Source organism: Oncorhynchus kisutch, linkage group LG29 (genome assembly GCF_002021735.2).
Source record: "Oncorhynchus kisutch isolate 150728-3 linkage group LG29, Okis_V2, whole genome shotgun sequence".
Lineage (NCBI taxonomy): Eukaryota > Metazoa > Chordata > Actinopteri > Salmoniformes > Salmonidae > Oncorhynchus > Oncorhynchus kisutch.
The window spans coordinates 16,259,031-16,278,670 of record NC_034202.2 but is presented as its reverse complement, the minus strand read 5'-3'; the positions used below and the strand labels follow the sequence as shown (position 1 = coordinate 16,278,670).

The following is a 19,640-nucleotide window of genomic DNA, read 5'->3' as shown; positions in this document are numbered from 1 at the left end:
ATTCGCACAATGTTTGCAAAACGTACAATATGTTACGAATTTGCTAAACATATGATTTGTTGCGGTAGGTGGCCAACGCTAACATTAGCTAGCTGGCTAACATTAGCTAGGCGTTAGGGTTAAGGTTAGGAGTTAGGTTAAAGGGCTAAGGTTAAGAGAAGGGTTAGCTAAAAGGGTTAGGATTAGGGTTAGCCAACATTCTATGTAGTTGCAAAGTAGCTATAATGTAGTGAGTAGTTGCTAACTAGCTAAAATTGTCCTTGATGAGATTCAAACACGCATCGTTTGCAACTTCTAGCAATCCAAAGGTTGCATATTAAAATCTTATTACAGACAATGTTATCTAATTAGTAACGTTGCAACTACTTACTACTTTGCAACTTCTTAGCATGTTAGCTAGCCCTTACCCTAACCCTTTTAGCTAACCCTAACCTTAACCTGTTGCTGTATGTTCACATTATATGCACACTCATCCAGCTTGACCGACCAACCACCCTCCTTTCATTTTTGCCTTAAGTAACCTTCTGTCTTGTGTAACATATCATACTGATTTTAGCATCCTGGATTTACATGTAATACATCTAGTCTATGAGACCAGGATTTTGAGCAAGGCCCTTAACCCCAATTGCTCCTTGTAAGATTACCCCCCAAAAATAGTGTTGTGTCTGGTCTGCCACTTGCATGACCCTCATGCAACACTGATTTATAACACATGGTGCCAGTAGAGAGATGTAAACTTGGTTTTAACTAAAGACAGTTAATTATTGACTCAGCCCATACCTGTTCTTACGAGAACATCATAAAAACACACATCATGTTATTTCACTTCACCAAAAATGTGTAGAGGCTATAAAAGATTCCATACAATTTGTGCTTGGGCCATAATAACACTCTACATCAGTTATGCTATCAAAGATAGCAGGCAATTTCTGTTGATGTCAGACAATTATTATAGGTTAGGTTACTGTTCTTTACTTTGCTGTCCAGGTAATATATCTAGTCTAGGTGGTTGCATGCAGAAAAGTGTGCAAACAAAAACAACAGCACACTTGATGTGACACCACCCCAGTTTGACGTAAAAGAAAATACAGCTGTAGCTCTGTGCGCGTGCGCAAAATTGCGGGACTTAAGAGAGCAACTGAAGGCGTGCACTAACCTTGTTGAGACCATAATCGATACGAGGGTTCCTCTGGGGGGGGGGAACTATTAGCCCATTGAAAATATTACGAGATGCCGCTTGCATAAATGTTATGGGCTTGCGTTGGAACAAATTAAAACACATTATTGAACGGGTTGCAACGGAGCCAACGATATCCTCTGTATACCAACAAAAACACCCAGGCGTGCCTTCTGTTTTTAAGGTGGATATGTTTTGCTAGCAGCTAGCTAGCTTACATTGAGGCATTGTGTCTTTGTAAACACTGCGTCAGTTGTGTAAGCTAGCTAGCTATCAAAACAAAAAAACATGGGACTCGCATATTGTTAAAAGGAGGCTGACTCCTTTCCATTCGTTACCTAAACATGAGAGAAGAAAGTCGTTATTTCTTAAGAAGGCAGTTCATGACAATTGAAAGACGGGGTGAACTTTCCTGCTGCCCGGACTTCACGGAGGAGAAAGGGACTTCCGAGAGAGGAGATATGCGACCGTGCAACGCTTGTAATTTTACTTCAAAATAAAACCCCGAGGTTCTGGAGCGATGGAGACCGTGGGGAAATTCGAGTTCAGCAGGAAGGACTTGATAGGACACGGTGCATTTGCGGTGGTGTTCAAAGGCAGGAATAGAGAGGTGAGGGAACGATGTGGCAGTGTCATTGTGTCAGTCTAGATTGTGTAAATTTAGCTATTATCCAAATGAAGTAGTTGCGTCTGCATTGTTATCATTTTTATGTTGTCGTACGACCTTAATTTGGACATGGCAGCTGAAAGATGCAATCATCGGGTTTGAGGATGAAAAATATGAACAGCCATTTGCAGATGAAATATGAGTAATCATTTATTACAAGTGAATTATGAACCTAAATTACAATATTTGCCTTTCACAGTTTTGGTGGGTGTGTTTGTGATGGTCGAACATCTAGCCTATTATAATTATATGTTGGGGGGGGCTTTTGTCTATTTCAAAAGTCCAAACTTGACCTTTTTTTTTTTTTACTAGGCAAGTCAGTTAAGAACAAATTCTTATTTTCAATGACGGCCTAGGAACAGTGGGTTAACTGCCTGTTCAAGGGCAGAACGACAGATTTTGTACCTTGTCAGCTCGGGGATTTGAACTTGCAACCTTTCGGTTACTAGTCCAATGCTCTAACCACTAGGCTACACTGATCACAATGGCATGTTGAGACATGTTTGTCCAACAACAACACACTTTATGCTGAGGAGGGAGAATTCTGGTCCCATGGGGAAAATGGAAAGCCAGGCAGGCCTATCTTATTCATTCCACTGTATGTTGTTACTAGTGATGGGGGGGAGATACAGTTACATATTGGGATATATATTTTTTTTATGATATTGTATCGTTTTGACTATATCGCCAGATTATTTTAGCGCTAGTTGGCTGCACCTGTACCAGTATTTTGTTTAATTCATAGCTTGTTCTCCATATTCTTTTTAATAGGGAGGCAATTTGTTTTAAGCAATTTTCTTATTTCCATTACTTATAAAAACGTGTTTTTGCTTGGCTCTCTCCTGTCCCTCTACAGCAGATATATGGTGCGCAATATGTTTGGAACATCAAATCGCAATAAAATCACAGTATCGAATCCCTGCCAATTCCCAGCCCAAGTTGTTACCAATGTTCCCTCAAAAAAATTCAACACTGAGCAAAATTCAGGTCTGCTTGAAAGTTGTGAAAATTCTGTGCAAATTCCAGTGTGCATTTACTGTGAAAACAGGGTCTGTACCTACTTTAAGTTACCGTTTTAACAGTGGCCATGTAGACTACTGTGGCTATTTGATCAGAGTGGCCTACCATCAAAAACAATGGAGAAAATGCATTCAATAACAATTTAACATGGCAATAGCTGTTCTGTCATTCAGCCTACAGTAGCAGCCAATGTGTGGTGTTCAATGTAGGCCTACATTCCATGAGACTTTTTCAATCTCTCATTCACAACTTGACAAACACTTGATAAGGCCTCAAATTCCCTGGCGGCATCCTCTTTGTGTGGTCTTAATGTCCCCTAAAAAAAATCCATACCTTTTGCAGCCAGTGGCCGTTGTGACCTTGGGCTGAACATAATAATGATAATTCCCTGCTGCGTGCTCCAAAGCTCCTCTCACTCAAATGGCTCTCCTTCACTTGATTGGGTCTTTCTCATAGGCTACAAGTAAAGACTGACACATCAGGGACGAGGCGCATATTGAAGATATTGGAAGAACTGTCCACATTTAATTTTCATCAGCCAACAAGATGAGTAGGCCTAACTAACAGCAAAAGCACTAGCCTATGTCCATCCACTATTCCCCATAGTACACACGTTTAGCTATTATATTCTGTGCGAGAAAGAAATTCCAAACAGTCTGGGATAGTTGTGGGATAGATCCCAAATGAATTCAACCACTAGCATCAACTTTTTGTGAGGCTGACACAGATCAGAACATTTAGCTTAAAATATTGATAAACTATTAGGCTATTTCTTCACATTATGCAGAAATGCTCACATGGCAGTAGGCTATAAATGCAAATGTTCCACAATGTGATTTATGTATGTAATGCTTTTATTCTAAAGGTGCATTTTTATGGTGAAAATTATCTTTCCCAAACGTAAAACTCACGTGCTGTGTATGTATTCCAGTTAGGTTCTAAACCCGTTGTAAAGCTGATTTAATGTGCTTAAGTTTAAGAAGTTATTTGGCCACTTTAGTTGTGATGCAATCCTTATCAAAACATATAGGCCTATTGGCTAGACTACATGTGGAGTGCGGCTATGATTAGAAAAGGAATGCTTTACTTGCATTACTACACACAATCTGGGCATTATTCACAAGCTATAGGCTAATTTTGTCACCCATCGGACTATTCTTGATGTCTTTACATATACTAAATAATATACAGTACCGGTCAAAAGTTTGGACAAACCTACTCATTCAAGGGTTTTTCTTTATTTTTACCTTTTTCTACATTGTAGAATAATAGTGAAGACATCAAAACTATGAAATAACACATATGACAGCTTTGCACACTTGGCATTCTCTCAACCAGCTTCATGAGGTAGTCACCTGGAATGCATTTCAATTAACAGGTGTGCCTGCATATTGGCTTTGCTTGAATTGCATTGTTGTTTGGGCCATTCAAAATATATATTTCAACATTTGAGGTTGGCAAAATGATCACACCTGTAATATATCTGTTGTTGTATTACTTGTGAAGCACAGCTAAGTGAGAATACATTTAAATAATGTACTTTTTATTTTTATTTTACTGGGCTGATGGTGCCTGCATCTGAGGGCCCGCCTCTCAACACCCCTCCGCTCTCCCTTTGCTCCACTGACACTGACCAAAAAAGGACACTGTCTTCCAGCTGATGGCCAAACTCGAGTCGCACCACATTATTGTGGCCTCATGCACAAATTGTCTTTGTTACTCCTATGAACAGAGAAAGTGAAATATTCCACAATATTAAAAAAGACCCAGCCGCTAATAACAATGCAAGCCTACAGATCCACTTTCCTACTCATTCATTACTGCTGCAGTGCTTGTTGTAGCGCTCAGTGGAAATAGGAAGAACGTGCATTTTATGGCTTATACAAGTGTTGAATAGCCTACAAAGTGTTGACAGTGCTGAGTAAGAACTTTAAATATGAACTTACTCATTAAAATAGCATCTCTTTGCTGTATTCGTTGACTGTCTTTCTTTAGTCATGGTTTTCTACATTTTGAAATCTCACAGTATCAACTTTGCTGTAGCTTTCTTTTATGCCCGCTACGTTACCTCGGACACGGTAATCTGAGCCATCCGATTGGCCAGCAGTAGACCTAATGGGGCACTTGATTTGCTCTCTGGACCCACCGGGAAGGCAGAGTTTGTACCCTCAGACACATGAAATGGTTAAAAATGGAAACAGTTCTACCCTGCATGCAGGGCAGCTGAATCGATTGCACCTAAAGTCAACAGCCCGAGACCAAAAAATTTAAGTAGGAACACAAGGTTTTATTGTTATTTTTTATTTTTACAGAAATGTTTGCAGATTGACTAGGAATGCCTTGGCTGATATTTCTGTGGGCTGTCCCAGGGAGCTGTGCCGTGCAGGAGCTTAGAAGGAACATCGATTGTTACCATGTGTGCGGTCCAAACACTTAAGACACACACTATCCCCTCAGCCCTCAATTAAGGGGACACTTCTGATGACGTATCATGACGTCTAACGAGTATACACTTGGCTGGAAATTGGACAAACAGTACTATTCCTGCTTTTTTTCTCATTTTTCAAACAAATGTTTTTTAAGGGAGAATGTAAGTCATGCTCATTCGGTTTGCCTAGCCACCAGCCGAACCAAAGCACGCATAAGGCTTTATAGTAGGCTACCTTTCCACTTCCTTATGTTCCATGCTTTTTACCGATAAGCATTCATTAAACGGCATTACATGAACCCAGAAAACATTAGGAAAAATGTGTATTATAATTTTTCATAATTATTTTTGTTTGTCTATAGAAACACGACTGGGAGGTGGCTGTGAAATGCATAAATAAGAAAAACTTGGCAAAATCTCAGACCCTTTTGGGAAAAGAGATCAAGATACTTAAGGTAAGACAACCAGTTTTATTATCGATAGTGTATACAGTAAGACTTTCAATTTGAATAGCTGTAAACTTGCATTTCCCATTTATTTTCCCCAGGAACTAAAACATGAGAACATTGTTGCATTACATGACTTTCAGGTATGTATTAAGCCAAATCCTTAAAGGTGCAATATGCCGAAATCGCTCCACCATATCATGGTTGCAAAAATTCTAATAGTTTGCCTAATTTCAGTTTGTGACAAGTGTAGAGAATTATTGTACCATCTAAACTGCTGTGAAAGACATTGTCAATAACCCAAAATATTGTATTTTCAGCTGTTTGAAGCAGATGTACAAAACCAAAACTTGAGAACTGGAGGCATAGAAATAGCGCACATAGAACATATCTACCCCTTCTTAGACTTGATGAGAATGACAACTCTATAACTCAAATTTGAATGTCAATTTGGAAGCAACAACATGTCATTTTTTGGACAGCCTGACCACATTCACACATGTGAGTTATAGATCTGTCATTCTCATTGAAACCAAGTCTGAAGTGGTAGATTTGTTATATGTGCCTATTTATATGCTTCCTGGTCTTAAGTTTAATTTTGGCTTATTTTACTTAAATTTTATTACACCAGTTTCAAACAGCTGAAAATACAATATTTTGGGTTATTGAACATATATTTCACAGCTGTTTATATGGTGCAATGGTTTTTTTTTTGCCAGGGGGGAGGGGTGAAATGCATTTTTTGACCCAATTTTGTTTCATGTTATCTTTGTTGCATTACTTGCTGGTTACACGAGTTTGTTGTTCTGTACTGAGCTTCTCTGTACAATTCATTTATCAATCATTATAGACAGGTGGCACTAATCCTGAATTGGTTAAAACCACATTCCAGCCGGTGTCTTATCTCACATTTCTTTTAGACTAACATTTAATTTTCAACAGCGGATGTTTGTATAAACCTTGTTGTCTGTCTCTCCGACATTTGCAACATTGTTTCAATATTCAAATTCTATCTCCAGCTGTCCCGTAGTAATGAACTTGTCGGGATGAGGCAGGCAGCGTTTCCCAGCCAGTCGAAATCATGAATCAGCTGGCATAGTTTTTATGGATACACAATGCCTTCGGAAAGTATTCACACCCCTTGACTTTTTCCACATTTTGATAGGTTACAGCCTTATTCAAAAATGTATTGAATTGTTTTTTTTTCTCATAAATCTACACACAATACTCTATAATGACAAGGCAAAAACACGTTTTTAGAAATGTTTAATGGATTAAAAAAACAAAAAAACATATATCACATTTACATAAGTATTCAGACCCTTTACTCAGTACTTTGTTGAAGCACCTTTGGCAGCGATTACAGCCTCGAGTCTTCTTGGGTATGACGCTACAAGCTTTGTACACCTGTATTTGGGGAGTTTCTCCCATTATTCTCTGCAGATCCTCTCAAGCTCTGTCAAGTTGGATGGGGAGCGTTGCTGCACAGCTATTTTCAGGTCTCCATAGAGGTTAGATCGGGTTCAAGTCCGGGCTCTGGCTGTGCCACTCAAGGACATTCAGAGACTTGTCCCAAAGCAACTCCTGCGCAATGTCTTGGCTGTGTGGTTAGGGTCATTGTCCTGTTGGAAGGTGATCCTCCAGTCTGAGGTCCTGAGCGCTCTGGAGCAGGTTTTCATCAAGGATATCTCTGTACTTTGCTCTGTTCATCTTTACCTCGATCCTGACTAGTCTCCCACTGAAAAACATCCCCACCGCATGATGCTGCCTCCACCATGCTTCACCCAAGAGATGGTTTTGGCCATGTGATGAGCAGTGCCTGGTTTCCTCTAGACGTGACACATGCATTGCTTGCTGTTTGGGGTTTTAGGCTGGGTTTCTGTACAGCACTTTGTGACATCAGCTGATATAAGAAGGGCTTTATAAATAAATGTGATTAAATTGATTGATTGACTTGGCATTAAGGCCAAAGTGTTCAATCTTGGTTTCATCAGACCAGATAATCTTGTTTACTCATGGTCTGAGAGTCCTTTAGGTTCGTTTTGGCAAACTCCAAGCGGGCTGGCATGTGCCTTTTACTGAGGAGTGGCTTCCGTCTGGCCACTCTACCATAAAGGCCTGATTGGTGGAGTGCTATAGAGATGGTTGTCCTTCTGGAAGGTTCTCCCATCTCCACAGAGGAACTCTGGAGCCCTGTCAGAATGACCATTGGGTTCTTGATCTCCTCTCTGACCAAGGCCCTTCTCACCCGATTGCTCAGTTTAACTGGGCGGCCAGTTCTAGTTCTAGGAGTCTTGGTGGTTCCAAACTTCTTCCATTTAAGAAAGATGGAGGCCACTGTTCTTGGGTACCTTCAATGCTGCATAATTGTTTTAGTTTTTGCTCTGACATGCACTGTCAACTGTGGGACCTTATGTGGACCGGTGTGTGCCTTTCCAAATCATTATGTGGGGTGGCAGGGTAGCCTAGTAGTTAGAGCGTTGGACTAGTAACCGAAAAGTTGTCAGCTCGGGGATTCGATCTTGCAAGGTAAAAATCTCTCGCTCTGCCCCTGAACAAGGCAGTTAACCCACTGTTCCTAGGCCATCATTGAAAATAAGAATTTCTTCTTAACTGACTTGCCTAGTTAAATAAAGGTAAAATAAAATGTCCAATCAATTGACTTTACCACCGGTGGAGTCCAATCATGTTGTAGAACCATCAAGGAAGATCAATGGAAACAGGATGCACCTGAGCTCAATTTCGAGTCACATAGCAAAGGGTCTGAATACTTATGGAAATAATATTTTTCTGTTTTTATTTTGTATAAATTAGCAACAATGTCCAAAAACCCATTTTCGCTTTGTAATTATGGGATAATCAATCATTCAAATGTATTTATAAATCCCTTTTACATCAGCCAATGTCACAAAGTGAAAAACTCCAAAGAAATGCAGGAACCTAGGAAATAACCTAGAGTGGAACCAGGCTCTGACGGGTGGCCAGTCCTCTTTTGTCTGTGCCAGGAGGAGATTATAACATTACATGGCCAAGATGTTCAAACGTTCATAGACGACCAACAGGGTCAAAAAATAAAAATCAGTGGTTGTAGAGGGTGCAACAGGACAGCAACCCAGAAGTAAATGTCAGTTGGCTTTTCATAGCTGATCATTCAGAGTTAGAGACAGCAGGTACGGTAGAGAGAGAGAGTTGAAAACAGCAGGTCTGGGACAAGGTCGCACGTCCGGTGAACAGGTCAGGGTTCCATTACCTAGCTCCCTGACACATAAACTATTGCAGCATAGTTTACTAGAGGCTGAGACATGAGGGGTCAGGAGACACTGCCACCATCCGACGATACCCCCGGACGTGGCCAACCAGGTAGGATATAACCCCACCCACTTTGCCAAAGCACAGCTCCCACACCACTAGAGGGATATCTTCAACCACCAACTTACTACCCTGAGACGAGGCAGAGTATAGTCCACGAAGATCTCCCCCACGGCACAAACCCGAGGTGGGGCGCCAACCCGGACAGGAAGATCACGTCAGTGACTCAACCCACTCAAGTGACGCACCCCTCCTAGGGACGGCATAGAAGAGCACCAGTAAGCCAGTGACTCAGTCCCCGTAATTGGGTTAGAGGCAGATAATCCCAGTGGAGAGAGGGGAATCGGCCAGGCAGAAACAGCAATGGCGGTTCGTCGCTCCAGTGCCTTTCCGTTCACCTTGACACCCCTGGGCCAGACTACCCTCAATAGGACCTACTGAAGAGATGAGTCTTCAATAAACACTTAAAGGTCGAGACAGAGTCTGCGTCTCTCACTTGGGATAGGCAGACCATTCCATAAAAATTGAGCTCTATAGGAGAAAGCCCTGCCTCCAGCTGTTTGCTTATAAATTCTAGGGACAATAAGGAGGCATGCGTCTTGTGACCGTAGCGTACTTGTAGGTATGTATCGCAGGACCAAATCGGAACGATAGGTAGGAGCAAGCCTATGTAATGCTTTGTAGGTTTGCAGTAAACCCTTGAAATCAGCCCTAGCCTTAACAGGAAGCCAGTGTAGAGAGGCTAGCACTGGAGTAATATGATACATTTTTTATGTTCTAGTCAGGATTCGAGCAGCCGTGCTTAGCACTAACTGAAGTTTATTTAGTGCGGGTAGCCAGAAAGTAGAGCACTGCAGTAGTCTAATCTAGAAGTGACAAAAGCATGGATACATTTTTCTGCTCCATTTTTGGACAGAAAGTTTCAAATTTTTGCAATGTTATGAAGATTGAAAAAAAGGTGTCCTTGAAACAGTCAAATCAAATTAATTTATATAGCCCTTCGTACATCAGCTGATATCTCAAAGTGCTGTACAGAAACCCAGCCTAAAACCCCAAACAGCAAGCAATGCAGGTGTAGAAGCACAGTGGCTAGGAAAAACTCCCTAGAAAGGCCAAAACCTAGGAAGAAACCTAGAGAGGAACCAGGCTATGTGGGGTGGCCAGTCCTCTTCTGGCTGTGCCGGGTGGAGATTATAACAGAACATGGCCAAGATGTTAAAATGTTCATAAATAACCAGCATGGTCGAATAATAATAAGGCAGAACAGTTGAAACTGGAGCAGCAGCACGGCCAGGTGGACTGGGGACAGCAAGGAGTCATCATGTCAGGTAGTACTGGGGCATGGTCCTAGGGCTCAGGTCCTCCGAGAGAGAGAAAGAAAGAGAGAATTAGAGAAAGCACACTTAAATTCACACAGGACACCGAATAGGACAGGAGAAGTACTCTAGATATAACAAACTGATCCTAGCCCCCCGACACATAAACTACTGCAGCATAAATACTGGAGGCTGAGACAGGAGGGGTCAGGAGACACTGTGGCCCCATCCGAGGACACCCCCGGACAGGGCCAAACAGGAAGGATATAACCCCACCCACTTTGCCAAAGCACAGCCCCCACACCACTAGAGGAATATCTTCAACCACCAACTTACCATCCTGAGACAAGGCTGAGTATAGCCCACAAAGATCTCCGCCATGGCACAACCCAAGGGGGGGCGCCAACCCAGACAGGATGACCACATCAGTGAATCAACCCACTCAGGTGACGCACCCCTTCCAGGGACGGCATGAGAGAGCCCCAGTAAGCCAGTGACTCAGCCCCTGTAATAGGGTTAGAGGCAGAGAATTCCAGTGGAAAGAGGGGAACCGGCCAGGCAGAGACAGCAAGGGCGATTCGTTGCTCCAGAGCCTTACCGTTCACCTTCCCACTCCTGGGCCAGACTACACTCAATCATATAACCCACAGAAGAGATGAGTCTTCAGTAAAGACTTAAAGGTTGAGACCGAGTTTGCGTCTCTGACATGGGTAGGCAGACCGTTCCATAAAAATGGAGCTCTATAGGAGAAAGCCCTGCCTCCAGCTGTTTGCTTAGAAATTCTAGGGACAATTAGGAGGCCTGCGTCTTGTGACCGTAGCGTACTTGTAGGTATGTACGGCAGAACCAAATCAGAGAGATAGGTAGGAGCAAGCCCATGTAATGCTTTGTAGGTTAGCAGTAAAACCTTGAAATCAGCCCTTGCTTTGACAGGAAGCCAGTGTAGGGAGGCTAGCACTGGAGTAATATGATAAAATGTTTTGGTTCTAGTCAGGATTCTAGCAGCCGTATTTAGCGCTTTATCCGGGTAGCCGGAAAGTAGAGCATTGCAGTAGTCTAACCTAGAAGTGACAAAAGCATGGATTAATTTCTCTGCATCATTTTTGGACAGAAAGTTTCAGATTTTTGCAATGTTACGTAGATGGAAAAAAGCTGTCCTTGAAATGGTCTTGATATGTTCTTCAAAAGAGAGATCAGGGTCCAGAGTAACGCCGAGATCCTTCACAGTTTTATTTGAGACGACTGTACAACCATTAAGATTAATTGTCAGATTCAACAGAAAATCTCTTTGTTTCCTGGGACCTAGAACAAGCATCTCTGTTTTGTCCGAATTTAAAAGTAGAAAGTTTGCATGTCTGCATGTTCCTAATGTCTGAAACACATGCTTCTAGCGAGGGCAATTTTGGGGCTTCACCATGTTTCATTGAAATGTACAGCTGTGTGTCATACGCATAGCAGTGAAAGTTAACATTATGTTTTCGAATGACATCCCCAAGAGGTAAAATATATAGTGAAAACAATAGTGGTCCTAAAACGGAACCTTGAGGAACACCGAAATTTACAGTTGATTTGTCAGAGGACAAACCATTCACAGAGACAAACTGATATCGTTCCGACAGATAAGATCTAAACCAGGCCAGAACTTGTCCGTGTAGACCAATTTGGGTCTCCAATCTCTCCAAATGAATGTGGTGATCGATGGTATCAAAAGCAGCACTAAGGTCTAGGAGCACGAGGACAGATGCAGAGCCTCTGTCTGATGCCATTAAAAGGTAATTTACCACCTTCACAAGTGCAGTCTCAGTGCTATGATGGGGTCTAAAACCAGACTGAAGCATTTCGTATACATTGTTTGTCTTCAGGAAGGCAGTGAGTTGTTGCGCTACAGCCTTTTCTGAAAATTTTGAGATGAATGGAAGATTCGATATAGGCCGATAGTTTTTGATATTTTCTGGGTCAAGGTTTGGCTTTTTCAAGAGAGGCTTTATTACTGCCACTTTTAGTGAGTTTGGTACACATCCGGTGGATAGAGAGCCGTTTATTATGTTCAACATAGGAGGGCCAAGCACAGGAAGCAGCTCTTTCAGTAGTTTAGTTGGAATAGGGTCCAGTATGCAGCTTGAAGGTTTAGAGGCCATGATTATTTTCATCATTGTGTCAAGAGATATAGTACTAAAACACTTGAGCGTCTCTCTTGATCCTAGGTCCTGGCAGAGTTGTGCAGACTCAGGACAACTGAGCTTGGAAGGAATACGCAGATTTAAAGAGGAGTCTGTCATTTGCTTTCTAATAATCATAATCTTTTCCTCAAAGAAGTTAATGAATTTATCACTGCTAAAGTGAAAGCCATCCTCTCTTGGGGAATGCTGCTTTTTAGTTAGCTTTGGCGACAGTATCAAAAAGGAATTTCGGATTGTTCTTATTTTCCTCAATTAAGTTAGAAAAATAGGATGATCAAGCAGCAGTAAGGGCTCTTCGGTACTGCACGGTACTGTCTTTCCAAGCTAGTCGGAAGACTTCCAGTTTGGTGTGGCGCCATTTCCGTTCCAATTTTCTGGAAGCTTGCTTCAGAGGTTGGGTATTTTCTGTGTACCAGGGAGCTAGTTTCTTATGAGAAATGTTTTTAGTTTTTAGGGGTGCAACTGCATCTAGGGTATTGCGCAAGGTTAAATTGAGTTCCTCAGTTAGGTGGTTAACTTTTCTTGACCGAAAAACGGAGACTCCGGACATGCCGAATTGGCGACATTCTGGATAGGACAAAAAAACAAACATTTTAAAACCATTTTCACGAAAAAGTTCAGATTTTTTACATTTTTATTCTTGACCGGAAAACGGAGACTCCGGACATGCCGAATTGGCGACATTCTGCATAGGACAAAAAAAATAGTATTGTCCGTATAGCAGTGAAAGTTAACATTATATTTCCGAATGACATCACAAAGAGGTAAATATATATTGAAAATAATAGTGGTCCTAAAATGGAACCTTGAGGAACACCGAAATGTACAGTTGATTTTTCAGAGGACAAACCATCCACAGAGACAAACTGATGTCTTTCCAACAGATAAGATTTAAACCAGGCCAGAACTTGTCCATGTAGACCAATTTGGATTTCCAATCTCTCCAAAAGAATGTGGTGATCGATGGTATCAAAAGCAGCACTAAGGTCTAGGAGCACGAGGACAGATGCAAAGCCTTGATCTGACTCCATTAAAAGGTGATTTACCACCTTCATGAGTGCAGTCTCAGTGCTATGATGGCGTCTAAAACCAGACTGAAGTATTTCGTATGCATTGCTTGTCTTCAGGAAGGCAGTGAGTTGCTGCGCAACAGCTTTTTAAACATTTTTTGGAGGAATAGGAGATTCGATAGAGGCCGATAGAATTTTATATTTTCTGGGTCAAGCTTTGGGTTTTTCAAGAGAGGCTTTATTTCTGCCACTTTTAAAGAGGAGTCCGTAATTTGCTTTCTGATGATCATGATCTTTTCGTCAAAGAAGTTCATGAATTTATCACTGCTGAAGTGAAAGCCATCCTCTCTTGGGGAATGCTGCTTTTTAGTTAGCTTTGCGACAGTATCAAAAATACATTTTAGATTGTGCTTATTCTCCTCAAGTTGGAAAAATAGGATGACCGAGTAGCAGTGAGGACTCTTTGATACTGCACGGTACTCTCTTTCCAAGCTAATTGGAAGACTTCCAGTTTGATGTAGCGCCATTTCCGTTTCAAATTTCTGTAAGCTTAATTCAGGGCTCAGGTATTTTCTGTATACCATCGAGCTAGTTTCTTATGACAAATGTTTCGTTTTTTTGGGGTGCGACTGCATCTAGGGTATTACGCAAGGTTAGATTTAGTTCCTCAGTTAGGTGGTTAACCGATTGTTGTACTCTGAGGAATCTTTGGGTTGTCCGGGAATTTATAGCATGGCTTTTGAGGATCCTTGGTTGGGGCCTGAGCAGATTATTTGTTGCGATAGCAAATGTAATAAAAAGGTGGTCCGATAGTCCAGGATTAAACATTAACATTAAGATTAGTGATGCACCGACATTACATTTTTGGCCGAAACCAATATCCAATATTTTCCTGTTCTGTTATCTCTACCCGGCACAGCCAGAAGAGGACTGGCCACCCCTCATAGGGGGGTGGTTCCTCTCTAGGTTTCTTCCTAGGTTCTGGCCTCTAGGGAGTTTTTCCTAGCCACTGTGCTTCTATACCTGCATTGCTTGCTGTTTTGGGTTTTAGGCTGGGTTTCTGTACAGCACTTTGTGATATCAGCTGATGTAAGAGGGGCTTTATAAATACATTTGATTGATTTGTGACATGCGCCGAATACAACAAGTGTAGACTTTACCGTGAAATGCTTACTTACAAGGCCTTAACCAACAGTGCAGTTCAAGAAGAAGAAAATAATGTAAATGTAAATTGTCCAGTGGCGATTTTATGAATTGTTCAGCAGTCTTATGGCTTGGGGTAGAAGCTGTTGAGGAGCCTTTTGATCATATACTTGGCGCTCCGGTACCGCTTGCCATGCGGTAGCAGAGAAAACCGTCTATAACTTGGGTGACTGGAGTCTCTGACAATTTTATGGGCTTTCCTCTGACACCACCTATTATATAGGTCCTGGATGGCAGGAAGCTTGGCCCCAATGATGTATTGGGCCGTTCGCACTACCCTCTGTAGTGCCTTACGGCCAGATGCCGAGCAGTTGCCATACCAGGTGGTGATACAACCGGTCAGGATACTCTCGTTGGTGCAGCTGTAGAACCTTTTGAGGATATGGTGACCCATGCCAAATCTTCTCAGTCTCCTGAGGGGGAAAAGGTTTTGTCGTGCCCTCTTCATGACTGTCTTGGTATGTTTGGACCATAGTAGTTCGTTGGTGATGTGGACACCAAGGAACTTGAAACTCTCGGCCCGCTCCAATATAGCCCTGTCGATGTTAATGGGTGTCTGTTCGGCCCACCTTTTCTTGTGGTCCATGATCAGCTCCTTTGTATTGCTCACATTGAGGGAGAGGTTATTGTCCTGGCACCACACTGCCAGTTCTCTGACCTCCTCCCTATAGGCCGTCTCATCGTTGTCAGTGATCAGGCCTACCACTGTTGTGTCGTCAGCAAACTTAATGATGATGTTGGAGTCGTGTTTGGCCACGCAGTCGTGGGTGAACAGGGAGTACAGAAGGGGACGAAGTACACATGCATGAGGGGCCCCGGTGTTAAGGATCAGTGTTGTTGCCTACTCTTACCACCTGAGGGTGGCCCATCAGGAAGTCCAGGATCCAGTTGCAGAGGGAGGTGTTTAGTCCCAGAGTCCTTAGCTTAGTGATGAGCTTTGTGGGCACTATGGGGTTGAACGCTGATCTGTAGTCAATGAACAGCATTCTCAGTGTTCCTTTTGTCCAGGTGAGAAAGGGCAGTATGGAGTGCGATTGAAATAGCGTCATGTGGGTCTAGGGTCTAGGGTGTCCGGGAGGATGCTGTTGATGTGAGCCATGACCAGCCTTTCAAAGCACTTCATGGCTACCAACGTGAGTGCCATGGGGCGGTAATCATTTAGGCAGGTTACCTTTGCTTCCTTGGGCACAGGGACTATGGTGGTCTGCTTGAAACATGTAGGTATTACAGACTCGGTCAGGGAGAGGTTGAAAATGTCAGTGAAGACACTTGACAGTTGGTCCGCGCATGCCTTAAGTACACGTCCTGGTAATCCGTCTGGCCCAGCGGCTTTGTGAATGTTGACCTGTTTCAAGGTTTTCTTCACATCTGCTACCGAGAGGGTTATCACACAGTCATTCAGAACAGCTGGTGCTCTCGTGCATGCTTCAGTGTTGCTTGCCTCAAAGCGAGCATAAAAGGCATTCATCTGGTAGGCACGTGTCACTGGGCAGCTCGCGTCTGGGTTTCCCTTTGTAGTCCGTAATAGTTTTCAAGCCCTGCCACATCCGACGTGCATCAGAGCCGGTGTCGTAGGATTCAATCTTAATCCTGTATTGACGCTTTGCTTGTTTGATGGTTCTTCTGAGGGCATAGCGGGATTTCTTATAAACGTCCAGATTAGTCTCCCGCTCCTTGAAAGCTTGTAGCGCAAAAGTTTACGTGGCGTCATTACGTCAGGTACCTACGTTACATAGGTATGCTTTGACATCGGTTTTTAAAATCCACGTTAAACTAGACATCCGGCCGATACCGATGTTTGCATTTTTAGCTAATATCGGCCGATTCTGATATATCGTGCATCCCTAATTAAGATCCACAATATTCCATGGGACGAAACTAGGTCCAGAGTATGGTTGTGGCAGTGAGTAGGTCCAAAAACATGTTGGACAATACCCACTGAGTCGATGATGGCTCCAAAACCCTTTTGGAGTGGGTCTGTGGACTTTTCCATGTGAATATTAAAGTCAACAAAAATGTGAATATTATCTGCCATGACTACAAGGTCCGATAGGAATTCAGGGAACTCAGTGAGGAACACTGTATACGGCCCAGGAGGCCTGTAAACAGTAGCTGTGAAAAGTGATTGGGTAATGTGTGTAGACTGATGAGGACATTGTTTTTGTTTAATCCATTTTAGAATAAGGCTATAATGTAACAAATTTCATATAAATTGAAGGGGTCTGAATATTTTCCAAATGAACTGTATTTGAAAAAATGAATTGGTCGAAAGAACAGACTACTTTCAGTTTACCAATATTTTTTCCCGCCGGACAGAGTTCCCACACTCTTGCAGGAGTACGAACTAGGCTAGGGTAACAGTGTTGTGCAACGGGAAGCTAACCAAAGTCATGAGGCCTACTTTGTGGGCAAATAGAGTGAGACCTATTTGGAAGGGTCCAATTAGAGGGGTAGTGTATTGTCCTACTCTACACTCCAGTTGGTGAGCTCTGTCAATCACTAAAGTGTTAATATGTCCTGTTACTTTGTGTACAGTATCTCAGCCCCTGCAGGATTTTAGAGCAGGGCAGTTTTATCACCTCCCTGACTGGCATGTAGGCCTACACTTTTCTCGGCACGTAGCATTGGGGAGGAGCGCTGCATGATTTTACACAGCTGACACTGTTCGTGCTCTTTTATAGGCTGGTTGTCATAAACAGGAGATGTTACCAGGTCAGTAAGCCAAAACCACCTCGGGTAGACAAGTATGTCTGGCCCTGCCTGCCTGGCAAAGCACAATGGAAACCAGACGGCTGGCTTGCTGGCTGCAATCACCAACATGGCTAAAAAGACAACTTCAGAAGCGCTGACTCTGCAGTAGTTAACTCTAGGATGAGCCATTACTCAGCTCTGATTGGCTGTTGAAAGAGACCTAGAGAGGGAGAAAGAGCAGTCATCTGTTGCTATTTGATAAGAGGGCGTTTAAGTGGGCTGCACTGTGTTGTTTTTGTAAGGCCTGTGCTATGGCTGACATGCTGTTGGTAAAAATGAGAGAGACACAATGGTTGTTTGGGCTCAGTAATGCCCATTTGTTTTCAGTGGCAAAAAGCAGCCAAGCTTCTGAGGTTGGCATAATATGGCGTGTGACTCAGGCTTATGACTCTGTTTGTTTATGCTCTCTCGAAGAGCATTCGTTGTGGTTTCAGACAACAGACTTGTACCCTCTCTTTAACAGTGAACTCCCTGGTGATCCAATATTTTGCCTTTGTCAGCCAAGTCGAGCTGCCCCCCCCCCCACCACAAAATCCAATCAGTTGTAATGCAGACTCAGCCTGATGTGCCAACTTGTAGCTATGGGCGACGACTAGCCTATTAGTTCTGAAAGTGTCATTTTCCTGTTTGTCATGCACCCCCCCCCCCCCCCCCCCCCCCCCATCTTGTTTGCTCTTGATATGGCTCTGTGGCCTAATCCTTGCTCTCAGTATGATGTGCGATGAGCTTGTAGAGAACCCTGATATTGATCCTCTTTACATTTAGCTGAGTGAGTGTGAAGACTCAGACAATCCCTTTAGCTTTAGCATAGTTCACACTTCAGCCGGCACAGCGGGGAGGTTTTGTGGCCTCTTGACCATTCCTGTTCAGCGCTAACCTCCGTGACTTCCGAGCAGACATGGCCCATACCTTAACCCTGTTAACTCCGCATGGATGACCCAGAGATTTAGGCTAGCGAGTAGCGACGTGTCATTAATTCTTTACCTCCGGGGGTTGAGCTCAAACCACTTGAAAGGTCAGTAGTCATTATAGTGGATGATTTCAAATAAGATGGGAACATAAGTTCCAGTGAGGTAGACTTTTATTTGACGAACATCAACTTCTAACTGAACATATCTTTCTCCCGAAGTGTCCCTGTTCACAGTAGTCATCACTTTTCATTTACCCCTCCTACTTCAGGGAAACGGTAACCATCTAGTTATGTCACCGAGCACAAGTATGTATGTGCCTTCAACACCTCCTGCTCTATAACACACAGTCACAACATTCCTATTGTAAGTGTTGACATGCTAAAACCCCAGACACCTGTATTGTTGTTTTTCTCTTGTCGTCTGCCACAACCCTGACTTGCGTTTGTTTCTCTCTCTAGGAAACGGCCAGTTCTGTGTACCTGGTCATGGAGGTAAGCTACTTATGTCATTTCTGTCTTTGGCCCTTGTTTTGGTGTCTGGTTCAACACATACACTCCTGCTCTAACTCAGTGGTTCTCATCCCGGTGGCCGCAAGAAGGTTTTGATAGAGGTCGCAAGTGTGAAGCTGAATGGGAAAAATACTTATTTTTTTCTATATATATTAATAGGCTACATATACCTATTTTATATTTATGTCTTTGCCTATTCTATTTGGTTACTAACATAGGCCTATGGTATTGCACCAAATTCTTGTCTCAAAGACATAACATGCTTCAGAACCAAAATGTTGTGTGTCTTGACTGTTGACCAATGGCCAGTCATCAGCATTGGCGCGCAAAGGCACTTGTGCAGATTAGTGACCAGAAAGCACTTGTTTTATTTTCTCTGGTTTTGTCTGGCAAAAACAGAGTAGGCCTACACTTATATACTCCATATAAAATACAGTTTAGCAATCTGCTACGGATGCATCTTTACCAGAACAATAGGCTACCTGGTGATTTCATTGATTCTTTTCATATATTCAGATAGGCCTTGTTTGGGAGGCTACTGACTATATACAGTGCATTTGGAAAGTTTTCAGACCTTTTGACCTTTTCCACATTTTGTTATGTTACAGCCTTATCCTAAAATGTATACAATTATTTTTTTCCCTCATCAATCTACACACAATACCCCATAAAGACAAAGCAAAAACAGGTTTTTAGACTAAGTCCCTTCTCTC

At 42.7% G+C, this 19,640-nt stretch overlaps 1 protein-coding gene across 6 annotated transcripts in view; it reads left to right on the top strand.

Moving 5' to 3' along the window:
* The first annotated feature begins 1,117 nt into the window (after positions 1-1,117).
* The window catches only part of LOC109873787 (serine/threonine-protein kinase ULK1), a 48,005-nt gene continuing 29,482 nt past the window's right edge, over positions 1,118-19,640 (top strand). For 2 of the 6 annotated variants that reach the window (XM_031808866.1, XM_031808868.1), the window contains exons 1-4: positions 1,118-1,787; positions 5,655-5,747; positions 5,840-5,881; positions 18,877-18,909. In XM_031808866.1, coding sequence (XP_031664726.1) covers positions 1,698-1,787; positions 5,655-5,747; positions 5,840-5,881; positions 18,877-18,909 — 258 coding nt within the window. In that variant the 5' untranslated portion in view covers positions 1,118-1,697. Of the gene's footprint in view, positions 1,788-5,654; positions 5,748-5,837; positions 5,882-18,876; positions 18,910-19,640 lie in introns of those variants that run through there. The other 4 variants (XM_031808865.1, XM_031808867.1, XM_031808869.1 and 1 more) reach the window with 4 other exon arrangements.